This window comes from Papilio xuthus, unplaced genomic scaffold (assembly GCF_000836235.2).
Source record: "Papilio xuthus unplaced genomic scaffold, Pxut_1.1 DF824992.1, whole genome shotgun sequence".
NCBI lineage: Eukaryota > Metazoa > Arthropoda > Insecta > Lepidoptera > Papilionidae > Papilio > Papilio xuthus.
In genome coordinates this window covers 953,577-973,923 of record NW_013533657.1, presented here as the reverse complement: position 1 = coordinate 973,923, position 20,347 = coordinate 953,577, and the positions used below count along the sequence as shown (strand labels likewise).

General features: G+C 34.8%; 3 protein-coding genes across 3 annotated transcripts; 2 read left to right on the top strand and 1 right to left on the bottom strand.

Moving 5' to 3' along the window:
* Window positions 1–3,031: 3,031 nt before the first annotated feature.
* Window positions 3,032–6,580, bottom strand: ScpX (Sterol carrier protein X-related thiolase). The gene is made up of 2 exons (XM_013324630.1): window positions 5,136–6,580; window positions 3,032–3,752 (listed from the first exon to the last, which is right to left on the bottom strand). Exons 1-2 carry the CDS (start codon window positions 6,240–6,242, stop codon window positions 3,249–3,251), a joined length of 1,611 nt encoding a protein of 536 aa, XP_013180084.1. The 5' UTR covers window positions 6,243–6,580; the 3' UTR covers window positions 3,032–3,248.
* Window positions 6,581–7,198: 618 nt separating this feature from the next.
* Window positions 7,199–9,973, top strand: LOC106126911 (AT-rich interactive domain-containing protein 1A). The gene is made up of 3 exons (XM_013324825.1): window positions 7,199–7,386; window positions 7,472–9,554; window positions 9,716–9,973. Exons 1-3 carry the CDS (start codon window positions 7,316–7,318, stop codon window positions 9,857–9,859), a joined length of 2,298 nt encoding a protein of 765 aa, XP_013180279.1. The 5' UTR covers window positions 7,199–7,315; the 3' UTR covers window positions 9,860–9,973.
* Window positions 9,974–10,478: 505 nt separating this feature from the next.
* Window positions 10,479–18,378, top strand: Mlf (myeloid leukemia factor). Its single transcript, XM_013324801.1, has 7 exons — window positions 10,479–10,715; window positions 11,568–11,743; window positions 13,406–13,488; window positions 13,857–13,959; window positions 15,801–15,921; window positions 16,082–16,204; window positions 18,107–18,378. Exons 1-7 carry the CDS (start codon window positions 10,666–10,668, stop codon window positions 18,192–18,194), a joined length of 744 nt encoding a protein of 247 aa, XP_013180255.1. The 5' UTR covers window positions 10,479–10,665; the 3' UTR covers window positions 18,195–18,378.
* Window positions 18,379–20,347: the final 1,969 nt, after the last annotated feature.

Here is a 20,347-nt window from a genome sequence, read left to right as displayed (position 1 = left end):
GCATTTATAATATTAGTAAGATAAAATACGTACGTATATACTTATATTTAAACATGTGTTTCTTAATTAATTTATTAACTGTTACTATGTATTGATTTCAAACTCTTTATATGTATGTAAGTTCAATATTATTTATAGTTTGTTTGTTTTTTTTCTCTAGTACTTTCTTTATTTACGCGAATGTTGTGTTTGCCTGTAATTGATATATGTTTTAGCTTACTCTTTATTCTTTAACCTATGTACTAAGTAAAAATGTATATAACATATTTTGTTGGCATTCCTAAATAAATAAATAAATATTATGTACTAATTCTAGATCCAGGTAAAATATAATATGGCGTTATATAGTTTATAGTTTTATTTTAATGTATGATTACTATCTGTTGTCGGAATAACGAGACAAAGACAAATTGTGAGAACGCGAATTTTAAACAATGGAACTTAACCTTATTTTTAAAATATACACTATAGTAGATATTTATCTTTTTCTATTATTTTCGTACCAAATTTGCACTTTTTTGAAATTGTGACAGTTGACATACACACAACACTACTGACACAAACTAACCTTAACCCTAACCGTAACCGTCCAAAATTGACGTTACCTTAAGTTATAGTTACAGTTAAATATGACGTCAATTTGACAATTGTTAAAATGGTTCAACGATTTTTTTCGCAACCGTAGATATAACCGATGTCAAGGTGCTGGTTATAGTTATAGTTAGTTGATGCATACATTATTTGAGGTAAAAACCTTCATAAAATAGACGTGTATATTATTTAAGTCAACATTTTAATATAAGCTATAAGGAAACAAATATATTCGTACTGAGATTTATTACATAACCTGTATGAATTTACAATATGAATCGACACAAAATCAATCATTTAAAAACTAGTGTCCACTAATTCTGAAAGTTCTTAAATTAATATCGTAGATTCCTCTTAGCTCTTAGCATTAAAAAGATGAATCGTTCCCACGTAAATAATCGCATGTACATTACGCAACTACGGTATACAACTAAACATTATATTTAAATCATATTAATAAGATTAAATCTCATGAAAAAGTAACATTACAATCGAAAACTTAAATTCTAACCCTTTTATTTTTAAATTAACAAAGGCAATTATTAATTCAAAGTATAAAAAACAATTATTTACGTGAGAGCTAATTAAACAATATAATATCATAAATATTTCCACTACAGAGTATATTTGTTTGAAAACGCACTCATAAATCGTAATAAAAAAAATATGTGATTAGCCGTTGTTTCCGAGGCCAAAATTTCGATACATATCATCATCCCTGTCATTATCTTTCATAAAACAGAGATAACAATACGTTTTAAATGGATTTCAGTTTCAGAAGCCCACGGTAAATGGAACAGAATCACAAAGGGACTTCACACAACTGACTCGAAACTATATTGCTATGAGATTATAATATGTCATGATTAACTCATCATTTTAATTTCAAATTTAAAAACACATAAAATATATAATCGTCCTTTTCTTACTTTAGACAAATGATTTTTTTCTTTTGTTTCAATTATATTCTCCGCGCTTTTATCTGACATTTATGCACATGTTGTCAACACTGGAATATGTTTCTTAATAGTGGTAGACGCCAGCCAGCAACATTAGTTGCACAAATGACCATACAGAAGACAAGCCTGAAGCAATTTCGCTTTTCGTCTGATGAATGGGCATTCCGGAGGCTTTTTAGTCTTTTCATCCTTTTCTTATAATGAGAGAATGGGATGGAGAAGTGGATTTAATGGAGGAGAAAAATATTTTCTGAGGTCTTTTCGTGAATCTATTAAAAGAAGGCAACACAGTGACTAATATCTAAGGGCAGCAGTCGCTTTGCCATTCTGACGAATAAAAAAAAAACAATTAAAAACTTGTTGCATGACTTTACCCTGTAATAAACAACTTATGTTTTTACCTTTAAATGTTGGATGATAAATTATTCCAAAGATAAATTTATCTAATCTATAGAATTCTTTGTATTTATCTGTCAGATAGTTTGTAACAAGCTTCAGCTTGCGTAATTCATTACGCTTGAAATTAAGTACTGGATGTTAATATGAACAAGCACTTTAAAATAAAAGTATGCGTATATCATGTCACTATAACTACCACGCGAATTTTGTGGTTATTATAACTGCCCTTTAGTACAGATTTTTGTTTGTTTTTATGTAAGAAGGGGTCAAACAAGCGACGGGAACACCAAGGTGATCATGAGTTACCCAATAGAACTTTTTTTCATTCTATTTAGACTCAATACGTTTAATGAAAAATGTGTCCTGTTGGGCTGATCGAGCTAACGAGACACACCCGTGATCATCAACGCCCATAGACAATTGCAACATCAGAGGAACTGCAGATGCATTGCCAGCCTCTATGAAAAAGGTACGCTGACTTCTTGATGGACTTTGAGTCGTACTGGTTTAGAAATATCGTCAAGGACAGTCCTCTGCTCTACATCAAGGCTGTGCATGGCAAGAAATTCCTGGCAGGTAAATTTCAGTCTGGAAATCCTGATTTCTACGATATCTTTAGTAAATATGTAGGTTTTATCTTAAACAATAGATATTCACGTTTTTTATCACCACAAAGCTTTTAATCCGTTAATTAAGAATAACCTGCATATATACAATATGTCAGATAAGTTAAATCTCTAGCAATTAATTAGTTTTTATAAGAAACTAAAATACGAAACATATTAATATAGTAAAAACGAACTCGTATACGAGCTAAAAGGATTCTGTTTCATACACGTAAAAACAGATCTATAAATACATTGCTGTATTAACACGGTTTTCTTATTTGCAGAAACAATTGCCAAACTATCAACCATGCATTCGATTTCACAAACAAAATGGTGGATGTATTATGTAAAAAGTGAATGTTGATGTTAAATTGCGTACACGTAAGGTTATTTACGAATACATAACAAAATAATATTTGTATGCTATACTTCTTATGTACTTTTTTTTGGAATAAAACACATTAGTAAAATTTATATAAAAGTATTTATTAACAATAAACAATTACATATAAACCCTCTGGAATGATTAAACATAATTAAATTATATCATTTAAAATTAATATAAATCGATCCATAACTTTATTACTGAAATATATAAGTGCGTTGAGATTGTATAAAATACATAAAAGTCAACATACGACGCATTCCCACAACCCAAAGCACCCACCAGTTTAAACCGGTTTTAACCGGTCTATAGCTTCGAGCGAATAGTTTCGATCCTACTGGCGGCGGAGCGCTGCAAGTCTGTCAACTTCATAGCCAAACCCATGTTACCTTGGATCTTGATCTTCCCCTGGAAGAATGCCTTCTGAGGGTTCAACTTACCGGATATCAGTTCTACAACATCGTCATCGCTGATCGTAAACGTTACGTCAGGTTTCTCTTTACCATTGTAAGTAATTTTGCCTTTACCGTCTTTTGCATTCACAACCCAATAACCTTCAGCGCCATTAGGACCGTTGCGTACTTTAAAGCCATAGATTCCCCTGACTTTTTCTATAAGATTCTCCTCATCAGTCTGCATCGCTTCTTCGAGGAGCTTCATATACTTGGAGACCTTGAAGCCATCAGGGTTATCAGCGATGGCGGCCACCGGGTTGGGGCCGGCGTTTTCGAAACCCTTCCTGTACATAGCGATGACGACAGCGCCGCCCAGTCCCAGGTTATGCTGCAAGGCGATACGTGCTCGCGGCACCTGCGCAACCGACATACTAAATTAAATCACAACAGTGGTAACGCACAAGAAACACACACATACAGTAAAGACGTTACAAAGCAACACAATTTTGATTCATTGACATTGAATTAATAGCCCAATAATATAATCTTGGTTTAACGAAATGTTGCCTAATGTTATCTACAGGTAAAATTAATTTAGGTCAAATATTGAGGTCCTTTTTATGTGTATGAAGACTAGTTGTGCCCGCGATTTTGTCCGCGTGACATTCTGTCTTTGGGTAGCATTTTAATTATTTAGGCTACTTATTTTACTAATACTTATAGTATATAACGACAAAACATATTAAACACACAAAACATTCACATAAACCTCACATATTCTGAAGCAAATTTTCAACCCCTATTCCCTTTTGTTATTCTGCACCCTTGAGGGTAACATTTTTACAAAAATTGAATGTTACATTTATCGAATTAACAGCCTAAAACATAAGTTTCAAGCTTCTTTCTGTAAAAATGACCATACTCCTATACAAATTTCCAACCCCCTATACAACCCCTTACAGCCCCCTTTTCGCGTTAAAAAGAAGCTTTTGTCCTTTCCCGCTATCTAAGACTATCTGGGTATACCAAATTTCAGGTTCAGTAGTTATTGCATGAAAGAAGGACATACAGACAGAGTTACTTCCTCCATCTACAACACCAGAGGAACTACAGATAAAATCTAATATATATTCTAGTTGAAAGAAACAGCTATAATATCTATGAGAAAGACCACACAGACTACATAGCGTAGTAGTTACATTCATTTAGTTTGTTTTAATGGTTTGAAATAAAAATAGTAATTTGCATATTGTACTTTGAATCAGACAAGGTATTAAATATTCAATTTATTTAACATGGCAAGAATACTTTCCACATATGAATACAACATCAGTGACTACAACAAAAAATTACTATAATTAAACATCATGAGTTGTTTATGAAGTAAAAAATAGTGTTAAATATTAAAATTCAAAGTTAGTCGACTTAATGAATGGTTTAAAAAAATTTAAATGTTACCATAATGAATATATATTTGATAACATATTCAAAATCATGAAATTTAAAATAATTAATTAATTGTAAAGTCAAAATCTACTGAAAATAATACTATTAAATACATGCCGGTTCCAATAAATGCCAAGAAACAAGGAAACATGCATATGTTTACTGATCAGAACAGACACACACTTGATAACAAAGAGACAAACAGCGCAAGTTACCAATAAACAAAAATCCGTCTTGACTGATTAAAGCACACTCTGTATATGCAAAATTTTACCATAACTTTTCAATGGATTTGATAAATCCATTCCCAATAAAAGTTTAAACACAGGCTGTCAACAATTATATCACAAACCTGTCTATCCTCAGCCTCTCCGCGAAGTTGCCACACCAGCTCAGCACACTGTGCCAGGCCAGTGGCTCCTAAAGGATGACCCTTAGCAATCAATCCTCCACTAGGATTCACCACAACTCTTCCCCCATAAGTATTATCTCCGGAATCAATAAATTTGCCAGCCTCCCCTTCTCCACAAAGTTGCAGACCTTCATATGTGATCATTTCATTGGCTGCAAAGCAATCATGGAGCTCTACTACATCTATTTGCTTTGGTGATATACCAGTCTTTTCATACAGTCGCTTTGCGGCAAAAGCAGTCATGTCGTAACCTGCAACTTTCATCAGACTATTTTCCTTGAAAACTGCAGCAGTGTCTGTTGCCATTTCCATACCGATAATCTCAACAGCCTTCTTCTGCAGACTATATTTGATAACAGCCTCCTCAGACATCAGAACTGCTGCCCCAGCACCATCGCTGGTCGGACAGCACTCCAACTTGGTTAGTGGTCCATAGATTTTTCTAGATTTTAAGACCTCCTCTACAGTGTATTCCCTGCCATTTTGTGCTCTTGGATTTTTAGCTCCATGTCGATGGTTTTTGGCTGCTATCTTAGCTAAATGAACTTCAGTGGTTCCATACTTCTTCATGTGCTCCATTGCTGCATTACCAAAGTACTGAGCGGTCATGGGTGCAGCTGCTAGCTCCACCATGTCGGCCATTTTTAATGTGTGTCTGTCTAGTGGATTGGTTCTGTCTGTGAACCCGCTGCCGCCCAGAGCTCCTGGCGCCATCTTTTCGAAGCCTACTGCTAACACAACATCAGCTACACCACCTTCTATGAACTGTTTAGCGATAAAAAGGGCGTTGGAGCCGGTGGAGCAGTTATTGTTGACATTGTAGATGGGAATGCCAGTCATGCCAACTTGGTAAAGCACGCGCTGCCCGCACGTAGAGTCGCCAAACACGTAACCGCAGACAGCCTGCTGTACCACTTCGTACGGGATTCGAGCGTCGGCCAGTGCCGCCTGCACTGCCTCTTTACCCATCTCCGGGTAGTCATTACCGGAGCTCGGTTTGACAAACTTCGTCATTCCGACACCAACAACGTACACTTTCCTACCCATCGTGAAATTTTTCGTATAATTACCTCTTGCGCCTTAAGTCAGTCGACGTCGACTACTGCGAAAACACTGGAAAATCTGGCTCCGATTTATTGAACTTTGATCGAAAATTATCTTACTTTATAATTATCGTAATTAAAAGATAATATATAAAATTGAGTCAAAAACAATAAATGTTGCAGAAACCAATAGTACTACAATCGAACTAACCGATAACTAGTCAATTAAACTTAATACGTAACAAGCTATAAGGATACAAAACTAAATTCCAACACAAAAGATGATAAACTTGTTTTTGAAAGATGGATGGAGTTTGAAGTTTGACCTCAGTCCAATGTTGCTAAAACAGCGAAACAAAAATGCACAATAAAAAAATCGAAGCCAAAGTTTTTCATTTGACACAAATTTGCTTCACCTAACTTGCTACTTATAAATTTTTGCCATAGAATAATGGGTTTAGCTATTAGGTACTAATTTAAAGTAATTACAAAACGAATCCATAATAACTGTCAGTTGTTAATCACCCATGAATCCAGGAAGTAGTTCACATATAGCAACACCACCAAGTCGAAGTAAACGTCAAACTCAGACACCGTTCAAAAATTAAGTAACAGATCATAATTTTTTTTTAAAGTTATTTTAATTAAAATATATATATTATAAAATTAAAATTGAAAAATAATGCACATATAAAAAAAGGCTTAACGGGAGTGTAACGAATTTGACAAGAACTATAATTATTTTCAATATCATGGTATAGTGGTGTATTTTTAATGTTAATTATTAACGATTTCAATACTTACCATACAATATATATTTTATTGGTTGTATAGATCCTTTTATTTATCCGAAAAATTTTGTACAGTTTATTTAAAAATTAATGTTTTCTAAAAAAGCCTGGTCATTTATACTGACAAAAAATAAGAATGTTCTATTCGATTTACAAAAATCCGTTACATGTCATACAATCAACGAGATTACAAAATGTTAGATGAAAATTTATAATGTTCCTTTAATTTAATTTTTACAAGAAATTTATTCGGCGTTTAAAAAATTTTTTGTGTGTACTAAAGAAAATGGCATTAGATAAACAAAAGATTTTAAGTGAATTAGGAAGTGTAATGAATCAACTACAAAGTGCAGATTGGTAAGTATTAATACACTTTTACTTCCTTTTAATTCTATTCCTATTATTATTATATTTTATAGGCATCTCTTTATGTGTATTGCAGTGGTTGTATGGGGAAGTTATTCAATAACAGAAATTCCTATCCAAACATGAGTAATTCAACACCAGGGGCTGGAGATTATCGGCATGGCTGCTGCCGTTGTCCCGGGTATAACAGATTCGGTTCATCGTGTGGCGGGGATCCTAACTCTGCCAATGGAATGCAGAATATGAATCACTGTATGGGTCGCTGTAATCCCGCAAAACTTTACTCTGACACTTATCAATATTTAAATTCAAATCTAATGCAACCTGTCGTACAAGAGGTATATAATGATTTGAAATCTATCACGCCGGCTAACACAATTATGAATAACCCCCCACCCGGAAATGCTTTAATGCCATCACAAGGGCAGACTAATATGTATAATCAAGGTGGAATTGGAGATCAGAGCAGAGGTATGGGAGGTCACATGGGCGGAATGGGTGGCCATATGTCTGGAACGCCGGCGCCCACACCGGATATGGGTTCGAATATAGTTAACATGATGATGGGTGGGCACAAACCAATTGTAAATGATACGTCGATGGGAGGCGGTAACCCTTTATCGCAACCGATGGTTATTGATGCTCCTCAGTCACCACATGGAAAGGTTGGAGTTGTCCCTTTGACCAATCAAATGAACGCATACCAAGGCAATGATCCAAAAATGCATACAATGAATAATCAACAACAGTACAGTAATCCAGGACATTTAGTAAACCTAATGGAAGGTGCAAGTCAGCCTACGATTTCACCTCCTATGTACACCAATCCTCAAGCGAACCAGCCCTCGGTTTCTCCTACGACCTACGCTAATCCTCCGGCAAGTCAGCCCTCGAATTCTCCTACGTATGCCAATCCTTTACTTACGACTCCAAACGTACATAGCCAACATGCCCCCGGTGTAAACAAATTCAATCAGATGTTCCCTGGTGTAATGCAGAACTTTGGTGGGGACTTAGGTTTTGATCCTATGGCAATAGCCGTACAAATGAATCCAGCAAATCAACAGAGGACTGCGATTGACACTATTCAAAAACTAATGAGCGGTAACACGAGAGGTATTAATAGAACAGCAAACGTTTTGAATCAAGGGCAGCTGCAAAATGCTGCGCCTGCTGACATAGCGCAACCTACTGCTCTCGCAAGCCCAGTACAACAAACAAATATCCCTACTGATCACACGACCCTACCGCAAATGAATCAACCTGTCTCCCAAAGTCCGGAACAAGTGAATTATCAATACGGTAGTGAAGTACGACCTCAACAGGTGTATACAACATTGACTTCGGATCCTAGTAAACAAATGGTACAACAGCCACAATACCAAGAACCGCTCTTGCCTCAACAACCGCAATATGTTGCTGAGAATCCAAGAAGAGCGTTACAAAATGCATCAAGGACAGAGTATGATTACGAGCCGTATGGTATTCCGCAAGATCCTCACGAAGGTACTGAGCTTCCACCAGTTCCTTCGTCGGTGAAGATAGAGAAAGTGCCAATTTTCCCTGTTGACTTGACTCATACCAGATCATATTCCCCTATAAAGCGAACAGTCTTTTCGGATCACAATCCTTTAAGTAAGCCCCGGCCTCAGTCCCCCGTGAAGCGACTAGCTTATTCGGATTATAATACTTTAGGTCAACCCATTCTAAGGGTGTCGGCAAGCAGGTACATCAAGGAAGATCCACCCCTTCCCCAGACACTATCACCACAAGACTCCCCTAAACCAAGAGTATATAGTAATGTGAAAGCTACTGTAAGTAAGACTTCAATCATCGGTAATCGTCGAGTTGGAAAAAATCCAAGTAAAAATCAATTACAGCATCTTTATAACCAGTACAAAGGTTCTCAATCTCTTACGCATCAAAATGCGGTAAATAATAACGAAGTGGCTTCTTATTCCGAAGGAAAATTAAACGTACCTCATCAACAAGGGGCACGAGCTCAGCCGATCAAACAAGTTGTTGAAAAAGTGGGCGGAGATACTTTACAGAATACAACTATTGAATCAAATAACGTCGTCGCTGGTAAACCAGAACAATTCGCTGGCCAATTCGGGGACGTGCTTAACATCAAAAAAACCACTAATGAAGAACGCTTGGTATGTGGATTTTAGTTTACAAATATTTTTGTATCTTGATTATTAATTATTTCTTTGATTTGACATTTCTTTGATGCCATCTTAAGTAATCTTAAGTTCAGAAATTGTGGCATAGTGTAGCTAGCTTTAAAATTTTACACTAAATTATATTTTGAATTCAGGCACCATCACCAAGGCAACGGAAGGGTAATAACGGCTTGCAAGACCAGGTTTATACGTCGTATCCAAAGTCTACGGCGTGGTCCTTCCACGGAAATCCGCGTTTGCCTATGCCAATGGGAGCTCGTGCTAGAAAACGATATTAAAAAAAATTGTGCTTTGTGGTTTCTGAAATTACGTTCCGTTGTTATTTAATGTAATTTATGGTATTGAATTGTAACGTGTTTGTGAAATTAAAAATTCGTTGAAGGTTTCAAGTGCTTTTGTCTCACATTTATCCTCCTTTGGGAAAGTAACTTCGCAAATAAGTTTTATTAAAATACCAATACCGCCATTGCAGCCTGAATTTTGCTCATATCGCTGCCTTGTTTCTAGGTCTTTTTTGTAGCCGTTCAATTTGTTTTATAAATATCATATGGTTATATTCCCACAAGTTGTTTCAAAGTTTTCACGTTTTCGTGCCAATCATCACGTTTTCCTGAAGTTGTACAAATGAATGAGAAATTTCGAAAGTTAATCAAACTTATTTTAGGGACGCCCGCATTAGTACGATTTTTATTTATTTTTTAAAGTTTACGGATAGTAATCTCCGTATGAGGAAAATAAGCAATATTTATAGTTCACAACATAATTTAATACAATCATTAAGTAATGATTGTGTTAGAAAAACAAAGTTAACAAAATGAAAATGAAAAAAGAAAGTATCGATTTTATTCCGTACTTCGTTAAAACTCGACATTGAAGCACAAAAACCGTAGATTATAGAGCGCACATCACTATCCATGCTTGTTGTGATTGATTCAGTACTCCGAGATTTTCATTTGCCAGAGAATTCGATTTTTCTCTGCGACTGAGAAGCACGGTGCAAAGATTTATGGCAGTTGTGGTACTTTTTGACTTTCTAATTAATTTGGTTTAGTAGTGATTTGTGCATAACTGAAAAGTTATAAAAATGTCTCTGTTTGGATCGTTATTGGGAGACGTGGAAGATGAGTTTTTTGGGTAAGTCTGTGTTTTCTCTTAAAATTCATCGGGAGAACCATATGTGCGCAGGCATTTGCGAATATTTTAAGCTAAAGAATTCGATGATTTTTACCAATTGTATACCTTTCAAAATAAATTACAGCGTGCTGATTTCATTGATTTTGCGAAACGGATTGTTGCTAAGCCAAGCACACTGAAATTTTGACTTATTTGGCGTCTAATTTTGCTACTTACTGCGTCTATATTGTAATTACCATATTCGATCACAACTGCGTATGAAGGAGAAATAATCATACTTATATATGACTATTTCTCATTATAAAATCGGTTCTTTCTCTAACCTCGATAATGGAAAAGAAAGAAGATCAATACTTTAAGTTATAATACACCATTAACACTTGATTCTTTACGAAATATCTGTAGGAAATAAACTATTGTGATATTAATTTGGCACTGTGAAATTATATAGTGAAATATTGAATGCAGTTGTTTGTTTGCTATTGCAATAAATCAAAAATTGCGATCTAAATGGGATGACAATATACTCTAATAAAATTGTATAAAAGTGGCTAAAAAGGTAGAAGAAGACCAAGTATGGATGAAATGTGTGAAAGAGGATATGTGTAAGAAGAGAATGAATTCAGATAAGAGGGTTTATAGAGTAGTAGTATATACTTTGCCAACACTATTTAGGGAAAAGGGTGGAGTAATAATGAAAAGGGTCACAGTAGTGGAGTTCTACAGTTAGACTAATATAATATGGATTTCTACTGCCAAATAATTACATGAGTATCATAGTAGTAGGTATGGTTTGTTTACTCTACATATAGTATAAATTTTGTGTTTACAAAAGTATATTGTTTCATTTAGATCGCAAATGAGCCATATGCGGCACATGAACAACATGATGAACTCGTTGCTGTCGGATCCGTTCAGCATGCTGGGTGGTGGCCCGCTGGCCATTGGAGGGCCTCGCCATGGCAACTCCATGATGCCCTTCATGCCTCAGATGCCGCCGCTGAATAGACTCTTTGGAGGCGGTAATTGTAAGTAACTATAAACACATGTACACTCTAAATGTATTTAATACATTTATTTTGTAAGAATAGAATAGAATTTCAAAGTTTATTGGCACTTATAATCTTTGGGGACATACTACACATCCACAAAATATAACCAACTATATCTTATGTAAGTCCAAAGCAACATTTCACCATGAACAAACTATTTTACATAAAACTCGGAATTTGCAAATATTGCTATAATAACATAAGTCATTCATATTGATTTTAATTTAACTAAATATAAAATATAACTAAAAAATGGAAATAGTGTAATGGCAGCCATGTTTGGAATTCCATATATTTTTTTATTTTTAATAAACCAGAGTTTTAAATTTAGACTGGAAATCTGGTTGCAATTTTCATGTAACTTTGTTATGCTTATTTATTTAGATGATTAATTTGATAGGAATTGAAGGCATATGAAATTGTCTGTTTCTATGATGATAGATAAAAGATAGGAAGTAAATCTTAAAAATAAATTTTCATAATGAAAATTATGAAAAATTTTACTTGTGCTCACAACTGAATTTTACACTGGAATTAAACAATAACATGGTAAATACAGTTGGCACAAATATCTTTATGGAAACAATCCAGTAATATAATAGCTATTCAAATCTCTATTCTAAAAATAGTTTAGTACTAAAATTAGATGGTAAATGTGGGATGTGTATGATGTGGGTGTTACTGGCAGATATGGGATATGAGTGTGCTCAGACTATGCCAAGACTTACTTTTTTGATTCATCTTAACACACACAATGCTAATATGATTTTTATATACAAACTAGCGGACCCGACAGAGGTTGTCCTGCCTACACGTCTTTAATTTGAATAAATTAATATGAAGTTAATATTTGATGAAAATTGTGAATCTAAACCATTCCCAGATCCCCTTGAGCACACACAAAAAATTTCATCAAAATCGGTCCAGTTGTTTGAGAGAAGTTCAGTGACATACACACTCACAGAAGAAATATATATATAATAAAGATTTGAACTTTGGTGGAATGCCACTCAATGGAATGTCTTAGTCAATGATTATTTGTTTTATGAAAACATAACTGCATAATTATGTATTTCTATTTGGAGTGAGAGAGAGTTGGTGGCTCAAGGGTTAAGTACCTGACTTGTTATCTATAGGTCCTGGTTTGAATCCTGCCTTGTACCAATGTGATTTTTATTCTTGATTTAAATATGTACATTTATCCAACGGTCCTATGGTGAAGGAGAACATTGTGATGCAACCCGCAGATATCTGTAAAGAAATGTGTGAAGTTAACCAACCCCATACTGGGCCAGCTTAGTTAACTATGGCCTAGTCACCCATGACTTAGGGTAGGCTCTGATCCCTTTAGTGGAGATGTATAGTGAGCTAATGATGATGAAGTGTTTCTAAATTTAAAAGGTTAGAAAGTAGCGTATTAGTTAGGATAGTATAAAATTTATGTTTTTAGTATTCAGTAACTTTTAAAGATTGTTAATTATTTCAAATAGTAACTATGACTAAAGTCTCAAACAAAAAGTTGTTTATATTTAACCTTGTTGTTCAACAACAAATTCAAAGCTATTACAATTTTCTCCTACAGTGAATGAGGGCAGTCAGTGGCATTGAAAGTGTTAACATTTGACTGTCTGTTTACAGTTATGAGCGGGCCAATGGGCATCGGCAGCTCATTCAGCAGGAGCACCATTGTCATGTCCAGTGGACCCAACGGCCAACCACAGGTGAGGCTCGGAAACACTTACTATACCAGATTCCAATCCAAATGCTTAACTATATACAATCTACAGTTTACTATTAAAAATATTAAATTCCTAAGAATATAGTATAATATAAAATTATTCCTCTTTATCTTATAATTTTAACAAAATTGCTACTGATTGGTACTCAGATTTTATTATTTCAACTCTTGCTTAGGGTAGATTATTCATACTTAACCTACAATCAGTGGCTTCATAGTGATTGCTTAATGAATGAATGAATATCAATGTATGTTTTCAATTTCCACCAATCATGGACTGTATTGCTGGACATTGCCATTTCAGCTAACTAGTTGGCAATAGTGCCCCCATAACAGTGCCCCCTCCTGCAGGTTATCAGCTCCTCCAGCAGCACCAAGTATGGCCCCAACGGGATCAAGGAGACCCGCAACACTCTGCAGGATTCGCGCACTGGCACCAAGAAGATGTCTATCGGTAAGTCAGAACACCATGTATATCTGAAAACACGTATATTAGAACACTGTGTGTATAAGGACACACTGTATATTAGAACACTATGTATATGAGGATATTTGTAAGTCACCGATAGCTTGGAGATTCGGCCCTTTGTTCTTTAAAATTAGCACGTTTTTTTAACAGTTTTCACTAACAGACTGCAATTTCTTTGTGCAAAATTTTACAAACACGGTCAAAATCGGTCCATACGTTTCGGAGTTTCACGTAGAGCAAATGCAGTCAGACAAAATTTAAAAAAAATGTTTTTTTTGTTATAAGCAACGCAACTACATCATGTCCGCGAAGTTTCTTTTCGATATTATAATACATGCAGAGTGTTGAATTTTATTAATTGCATAGATAGTAATTTACAGGGTGTACTAAAATTATTACCGATAAAAAACTAAATATTGCGGTTTTGCATTATAATTTTTGTCAATAGCTTTGTATTTACATTATGATTATGTAATCATTGTGTCATCGTAATTTTTCAAGTAGTTTATTTGGTAGCGACGACGCTTTAGCACTTCTCGATTTGCCGTCAAAACATTTTTTTTATAATAGATTATATGAAATAATAGCTGTCGCCAGCGACTCCGTCTGCTCGGAATTGATAGGAAGTTATTTAGTAGCCTATTCGTTCTTTCGCGCCGTTTCGATGCCGTTATGAAGATACCTTCTAACAAACATCCATCCATAAAAACATTCTTTATAAGATTAGTAAGAAGTAAGATTAGGTTTAAACTATATTGGAATATCGTAGTACTAAATAACTAATGCAATTTTAACAATAAACTAACAAAGAATCTAATGAATAGTCTTAAATCTATGATATAAAATATTAAAAAACTTTACTAAAATATATTATTAAAAGAAGTCTCTTTAGGCAAGGTCCCAAAGATACTGGCAGCGTTCCCCCTTTCGACAGCTAAACTAATTCTTTGTCCGAGGTAGCTGCCAGCTGTTCGGTCCCCTGTGATGTCGATAAATTTTTTGGATATGTCCTAAGGTTAAGGTTTTAATATGATATGGTTAAAGATTATTTACTGGAAGGTACATACAATAAACCTTGTAAATAATATTATTTACGAAATATCGCAGACATATTTCTTCAGACTTCAGATATCTGAAGAGATTGAACATTTATTATTCATTACATTCAAGAAACAACACAAATATGAGATCATGAAATTAACATACTGAATTCAATTTTACTTACGTATTTGCGATGTGATGCTAAATTGTGCCTTGATGTGAAGTCGTACATTCCTATATTCCATGTTCCTTTGTTGAAGTTATGCCACCACCAACCTTATGTTTGAAATTCAAATTTAACTTTTTGTAGAAACAATTGCGTCGCAATATGAAAAAGTCAGTGATTTGATAAAAGGAGATTTGATATATCTTCCAAATGTACGGTAGTGATTTGCGAACAGCACTGTTTTGCAATGTACAGTCATGGCAATATGTGCTTAAATGGCTTGAACGAAAGCCCTAATAGAAATTTCAATATCAACATTTTAGATTATCTGCGCCATCATTCTAGATCTATGTCGCGCCTTTTTTTTGGTAGAAATCTTTCAATGGTAGGGAATTCTACGGGGCGTCCCAGGCGCCCCTTTATATCAGATTCCGGCGCCCTGTTATGCCCGGCGCTTGCAACATAGCCATATTGCCCTATCCTAAAGTCGCTACTGCCATCATTAATTGAATGTTTTTATGTATTGGAGGCTATTTTTCCTATTTTCGTCTTTAAGGTTGCTCGTAGTTTTGTGTTATTATTTAGAAGTCAAGCCTGAGTGTTGAGTTTACGCCTGCAGGTCACCACATCGGTGAACGCGCGCACCTGATTGAGCGCGAGCAAAATTACTACTCTGGAGACGCTGAGGAGCGCCAGGAGTTCATCAACATTGATGAGGAGGAGGCCGAGGAGTTTGATAGGTAACCTCCACAGAGCACAATTTATGAAATGCTGTTCAAGATGATAAGTTTAGGATTGTATCTCGACTCGACTAAACCATTGCTTTGTGTTGAAGAATTTCGTCAGTCCAATTAAACCATTATACATTTTTTTTTTCATTTTATGAGTATTAATTTTCAGAGAATTCCAAACTAAGGCGGGAGCTGCTCAGATGCGTTCTCGCGAGGCCATCGCTGGTCGACGCTCGCCGCCGCGCCTCGCTCTGCCCGCGCCTCCCGTCCCCGCCTCCGCTTCGCCCCCAGGGTACGTGCACATACACACACATACATTCCATACACACGTACAATCGCATTCGTTCCCACTGTTTCATTTACAGGAAAAATTGCAAATGGATCACCTCGAACTGAGTTGACTGTACTTGCGCATTTCAGACGATACGTGCGCAATACAATACAATTTACATGAATACAATGAATACGTTTTAACTTATATCCATGTATCCTGTCTTTTGTATTTCTCTTTGTTATTTGTTGTGGTAATGAGCATGTTTCGACTCTGTTTAGCTTATTTAGTCTTGTGCCTTTTTTATATTTTTTGCTATAATTTTTCTTATTATTAGAGCTAATGCTTACTTTATGGTGAAACATACAGATATATCAGTTTAGTTTAGATCAGTATATAAGTGAGTGATGTATGTATGGGTAGTGCGGGCTTGAGTAGTGAGGAGGCAGCACATTGCAGCGCGCGCTCCCGCCTCGCCGCCCGCCNNNNCCCCCCGCCCCGCCGCCAGCCCCCTCGCCGCCTCCCCCCTCGCCGCCTCCCCGCACCGCGCCAGGTAACACATGCACACGCACACACACACACATACACACACAAAAAGTCCATGGATTGGGTCAAATGTGGACCTTATATTCGCATTGGTGAAGACCATTGAGATTGAAACTAATCTCTATCTTATCTAATCTGAATCTAATCACACTTTTTATATAGGTGTGTGTTTAAAAACCCCGATCGTGATGAGAAATTCAGTAATATCGGAACATATTAAATAGAAGATTTCAAGTATAAGTACAAAAATTTACATTTGATTTCAAACCGACAAAATTACGTATAACTTTTTATATTACTATATTAACTTTATAATAATATTTTAAATCATAATATTGCTATTAATTTATTAAATGCACAATTTTATCGCTTTTTAATATTAATTTTTAATTTTACAATGTATTAAATTCAAGAATGACTAACAATATACTTTATAATTTAAAAAAAAAATACACAAAGCACAAAATACTTATTCTACAATACATATAGTAATATGAGATATTCCCGATTACAGATATTGGAGGAGGCGCTACTACTATTAGACATATAGTAATATATTTAATATTTAAAACACGCTGTATATATGTATGGCTAATATTAGTTAGTGTTGTCACTCTGTATATATTGCATTTTCTATTTACGCATGATTCTATTTTATATGTAGTTTTTATTTATTGCCCATTTTGATGTTTTTAGCATTTTTTTTTCGATAAAAATTTTTTCTGTTTTAATAGAAGTTTTTGCAATAAATTCGAATAAAATCTGATTTATAATAAATATTACTAACAATTAAATTAAATTTATAAAGCATAATAACAAATTTGTCAGTTGTGACAAACTTATTTGGTTAAATTATATAAGACATGACAAGACTGTAGTAACACCGACAAGGATCTTGTGACACAGTTGTTAAGAAAAGGGTGTTAATGTACGATAGTATAAGTCGGTTTCATTTTTAATCAACGAGCTGTATAAGTTTGTCACAATAAATCCATTCTTCAATGTCCGGAATAGACGTCCAATTCATCATCAGCTCACTATACTTTCCCACTGAGGGGCTCGGAGCGTATCCTAAGTTAGGAATGACTAGGCCATAGTTGTCTTCATATATATCTTTGATCTTCTCAGATATATGCAGGTTGCATCACGATGTTTTCTTTCACTGTAAAAACGATACTACTAACTACTAACTATATATTCAAAAACACATTGGTACATAGCGGGATTCGAGCCTAAGACCTGCAGATTACAAGCTCTTAACCCCTGAGCTATCGACGCCCATCCAATATTCATAAAACCATAATATTTTTTCGGGACACCTGTATATTGTATAAATAGGTTGCCTCAATGTGACATAATGTGTGATGCGTGTTGCAGGCCGAGCGTGCGCGACGTGTACGGCACTGCGCATCCCAAGCGCCAGCGACACAAACACCACAACCGACATAGACACACCGACAACTGAACGCAACCGACATGACATACCATACCGACACACGACACGACACGACACGATCACCTTACCATCTCCACTGCGGAAACATCTTTATTAAAACATATTTAGTGACTTCGCCATCAAATAGATGTGTTTTTATGTGTCGTGTAGTATGTAACCGTTAAATATGACCAATATTAATTTTGTCTTTTTAAAAAAACTATTTTTTTTTCAAATCTCATTTTTCTATTTTCTTAATTTGTGATTATTTTCTATCTGTTTAAAATTCACTATTTTTGGCATGCTCTTAAAAATTTTTGCATTTTAGATTTTTAATTTCAATCTATTTTTTTTAACACATTCAATGCCATTGTTTCTTGTGAGTGAACTTTCAGTGTTAAGTTCATTTTAATAGGTCATTATAGCTCTTGATACATCTCGAGATTAGTCTCAGAATGAGGGTAGTTAAAATTTCTATCTATGTTTTATGTCTACCCACATTTTTCATGAAAAAACCCAAATAGTTAACAACCTTAGTGCGATAATCGTAAAAATATTAAACAATATAACAAATGTATGGATTAAAATTACATTTATTCAGTAAACTAACAGATTATAAGGTTCAATTTCGTACAAATAGTTTATAGATTTCACCATAGACAAACTGACGCAATTTCAATTCATTTGCTATTGTAATTTGAACTTTGTGACACAAAATATCTGTAAAAATGATGAAAAAAATCATTTTTTTATGTTTGAAATAGAATAATAAACTTTATTGTTAAGGAAATAAGGTATATTTTGTTTGTACAATCGATCCTATAAGACCCCACCTTATTATCATTGTTATGATTAATATTTCATACATTTTAGAAGTATTATATAGATTTATAACCTATAGATCACACAATCCGGGGCATAAAATTGAGGCAAAAAAATCTTGTGAGGCTTTTTTTGAGGTAATTTTTCCCCATTTTTGTCATAAACGTAATGAAAAATCTCTTAATTTTCGTCTTAATTATATAAAATACGCCATCTATAGGTTTTATATGTATGGTTTTATTCTGAAGTGTTAGGTTTTTGTATGTGTTGATATATTCTGGGTTTTCACCTGAATAAAACATGTTTGTCAACATTCAAACGTTTTTAACTTACGGCTAAATATTCCTTTCTCGCCCAATCTTACGAAGTGGTTGAGAATATTATATTTATAATAGTTTTGGTAAATTCATGTTTTTTAATATATAACTTGATAAAGCGATCCTTTAAAATGTGTTAAATTCGAAAATTATCTTTATAAGGGCATTTTAATTAAGAAATTAGTTATAACAGATAAATGTTTTTAACGTATGAATGTAGCATTTTCATTTTTAATGTACGCGTTCATTGTTCCGCACCGGACGCATCGAACGCACGACACGCAACGGATTTGCTTTCTTTGGATGCGGACGGCGCGGATGAATGCAGCGCTGTCAAAGCAAACTAAAATCATTTGCGTGCCGTTCGTGCGGTGCGTCCGGTGCGGGACAATGTACTTATATTAACCGTGGGTTTCTGACATCAATATCTTTTAAATCATATTGTTACCTTATATGTTTTATATAGGGTTATTGGTCTCAGAAACCCACTGTTAGTGTAACTTTTTTGAATGTAATTGATTTAGTTCCGACATTTCAGTGGACGGGTATTATTTTTGTAGTATTGACCATCTATACATGGACAGGCTATAGGCCGTAATATCTTGTGCCTATTTGATTTTCGCCATTTTGGCGAAACGTTGAACTTATCGCATAGCTGTCAACATCAGAAGACTTTAAATCTGAACGAGGGAAAAGTAATTTCCAAAGCTATCCATTGTATAGTAAATCAGTGTTTTTAACCCATTTCTCAATAGTTTATAATTTATTATTAAGATTAGAAGTAATACGTGAAATTTTCCTGCCGAAATACTTGTCTCGAAACATGTAGGAAGAAATGACATGTTTTTATACTAGTGTTTGGACGGTGAAAACAGATTCAGTAGCTGGCATTTAAGTTGGCACGTCATGTAGAAGAGTACACTTGTTATTGACGTGCCAAGTCAAATGTACATTAGTTTGTCATAAAGCTGTATTGTAAAAAAACATTTTGAATAGAAGATTCGACGGATTCCAATACATTTGGATGTTATTTATGAAATTCAA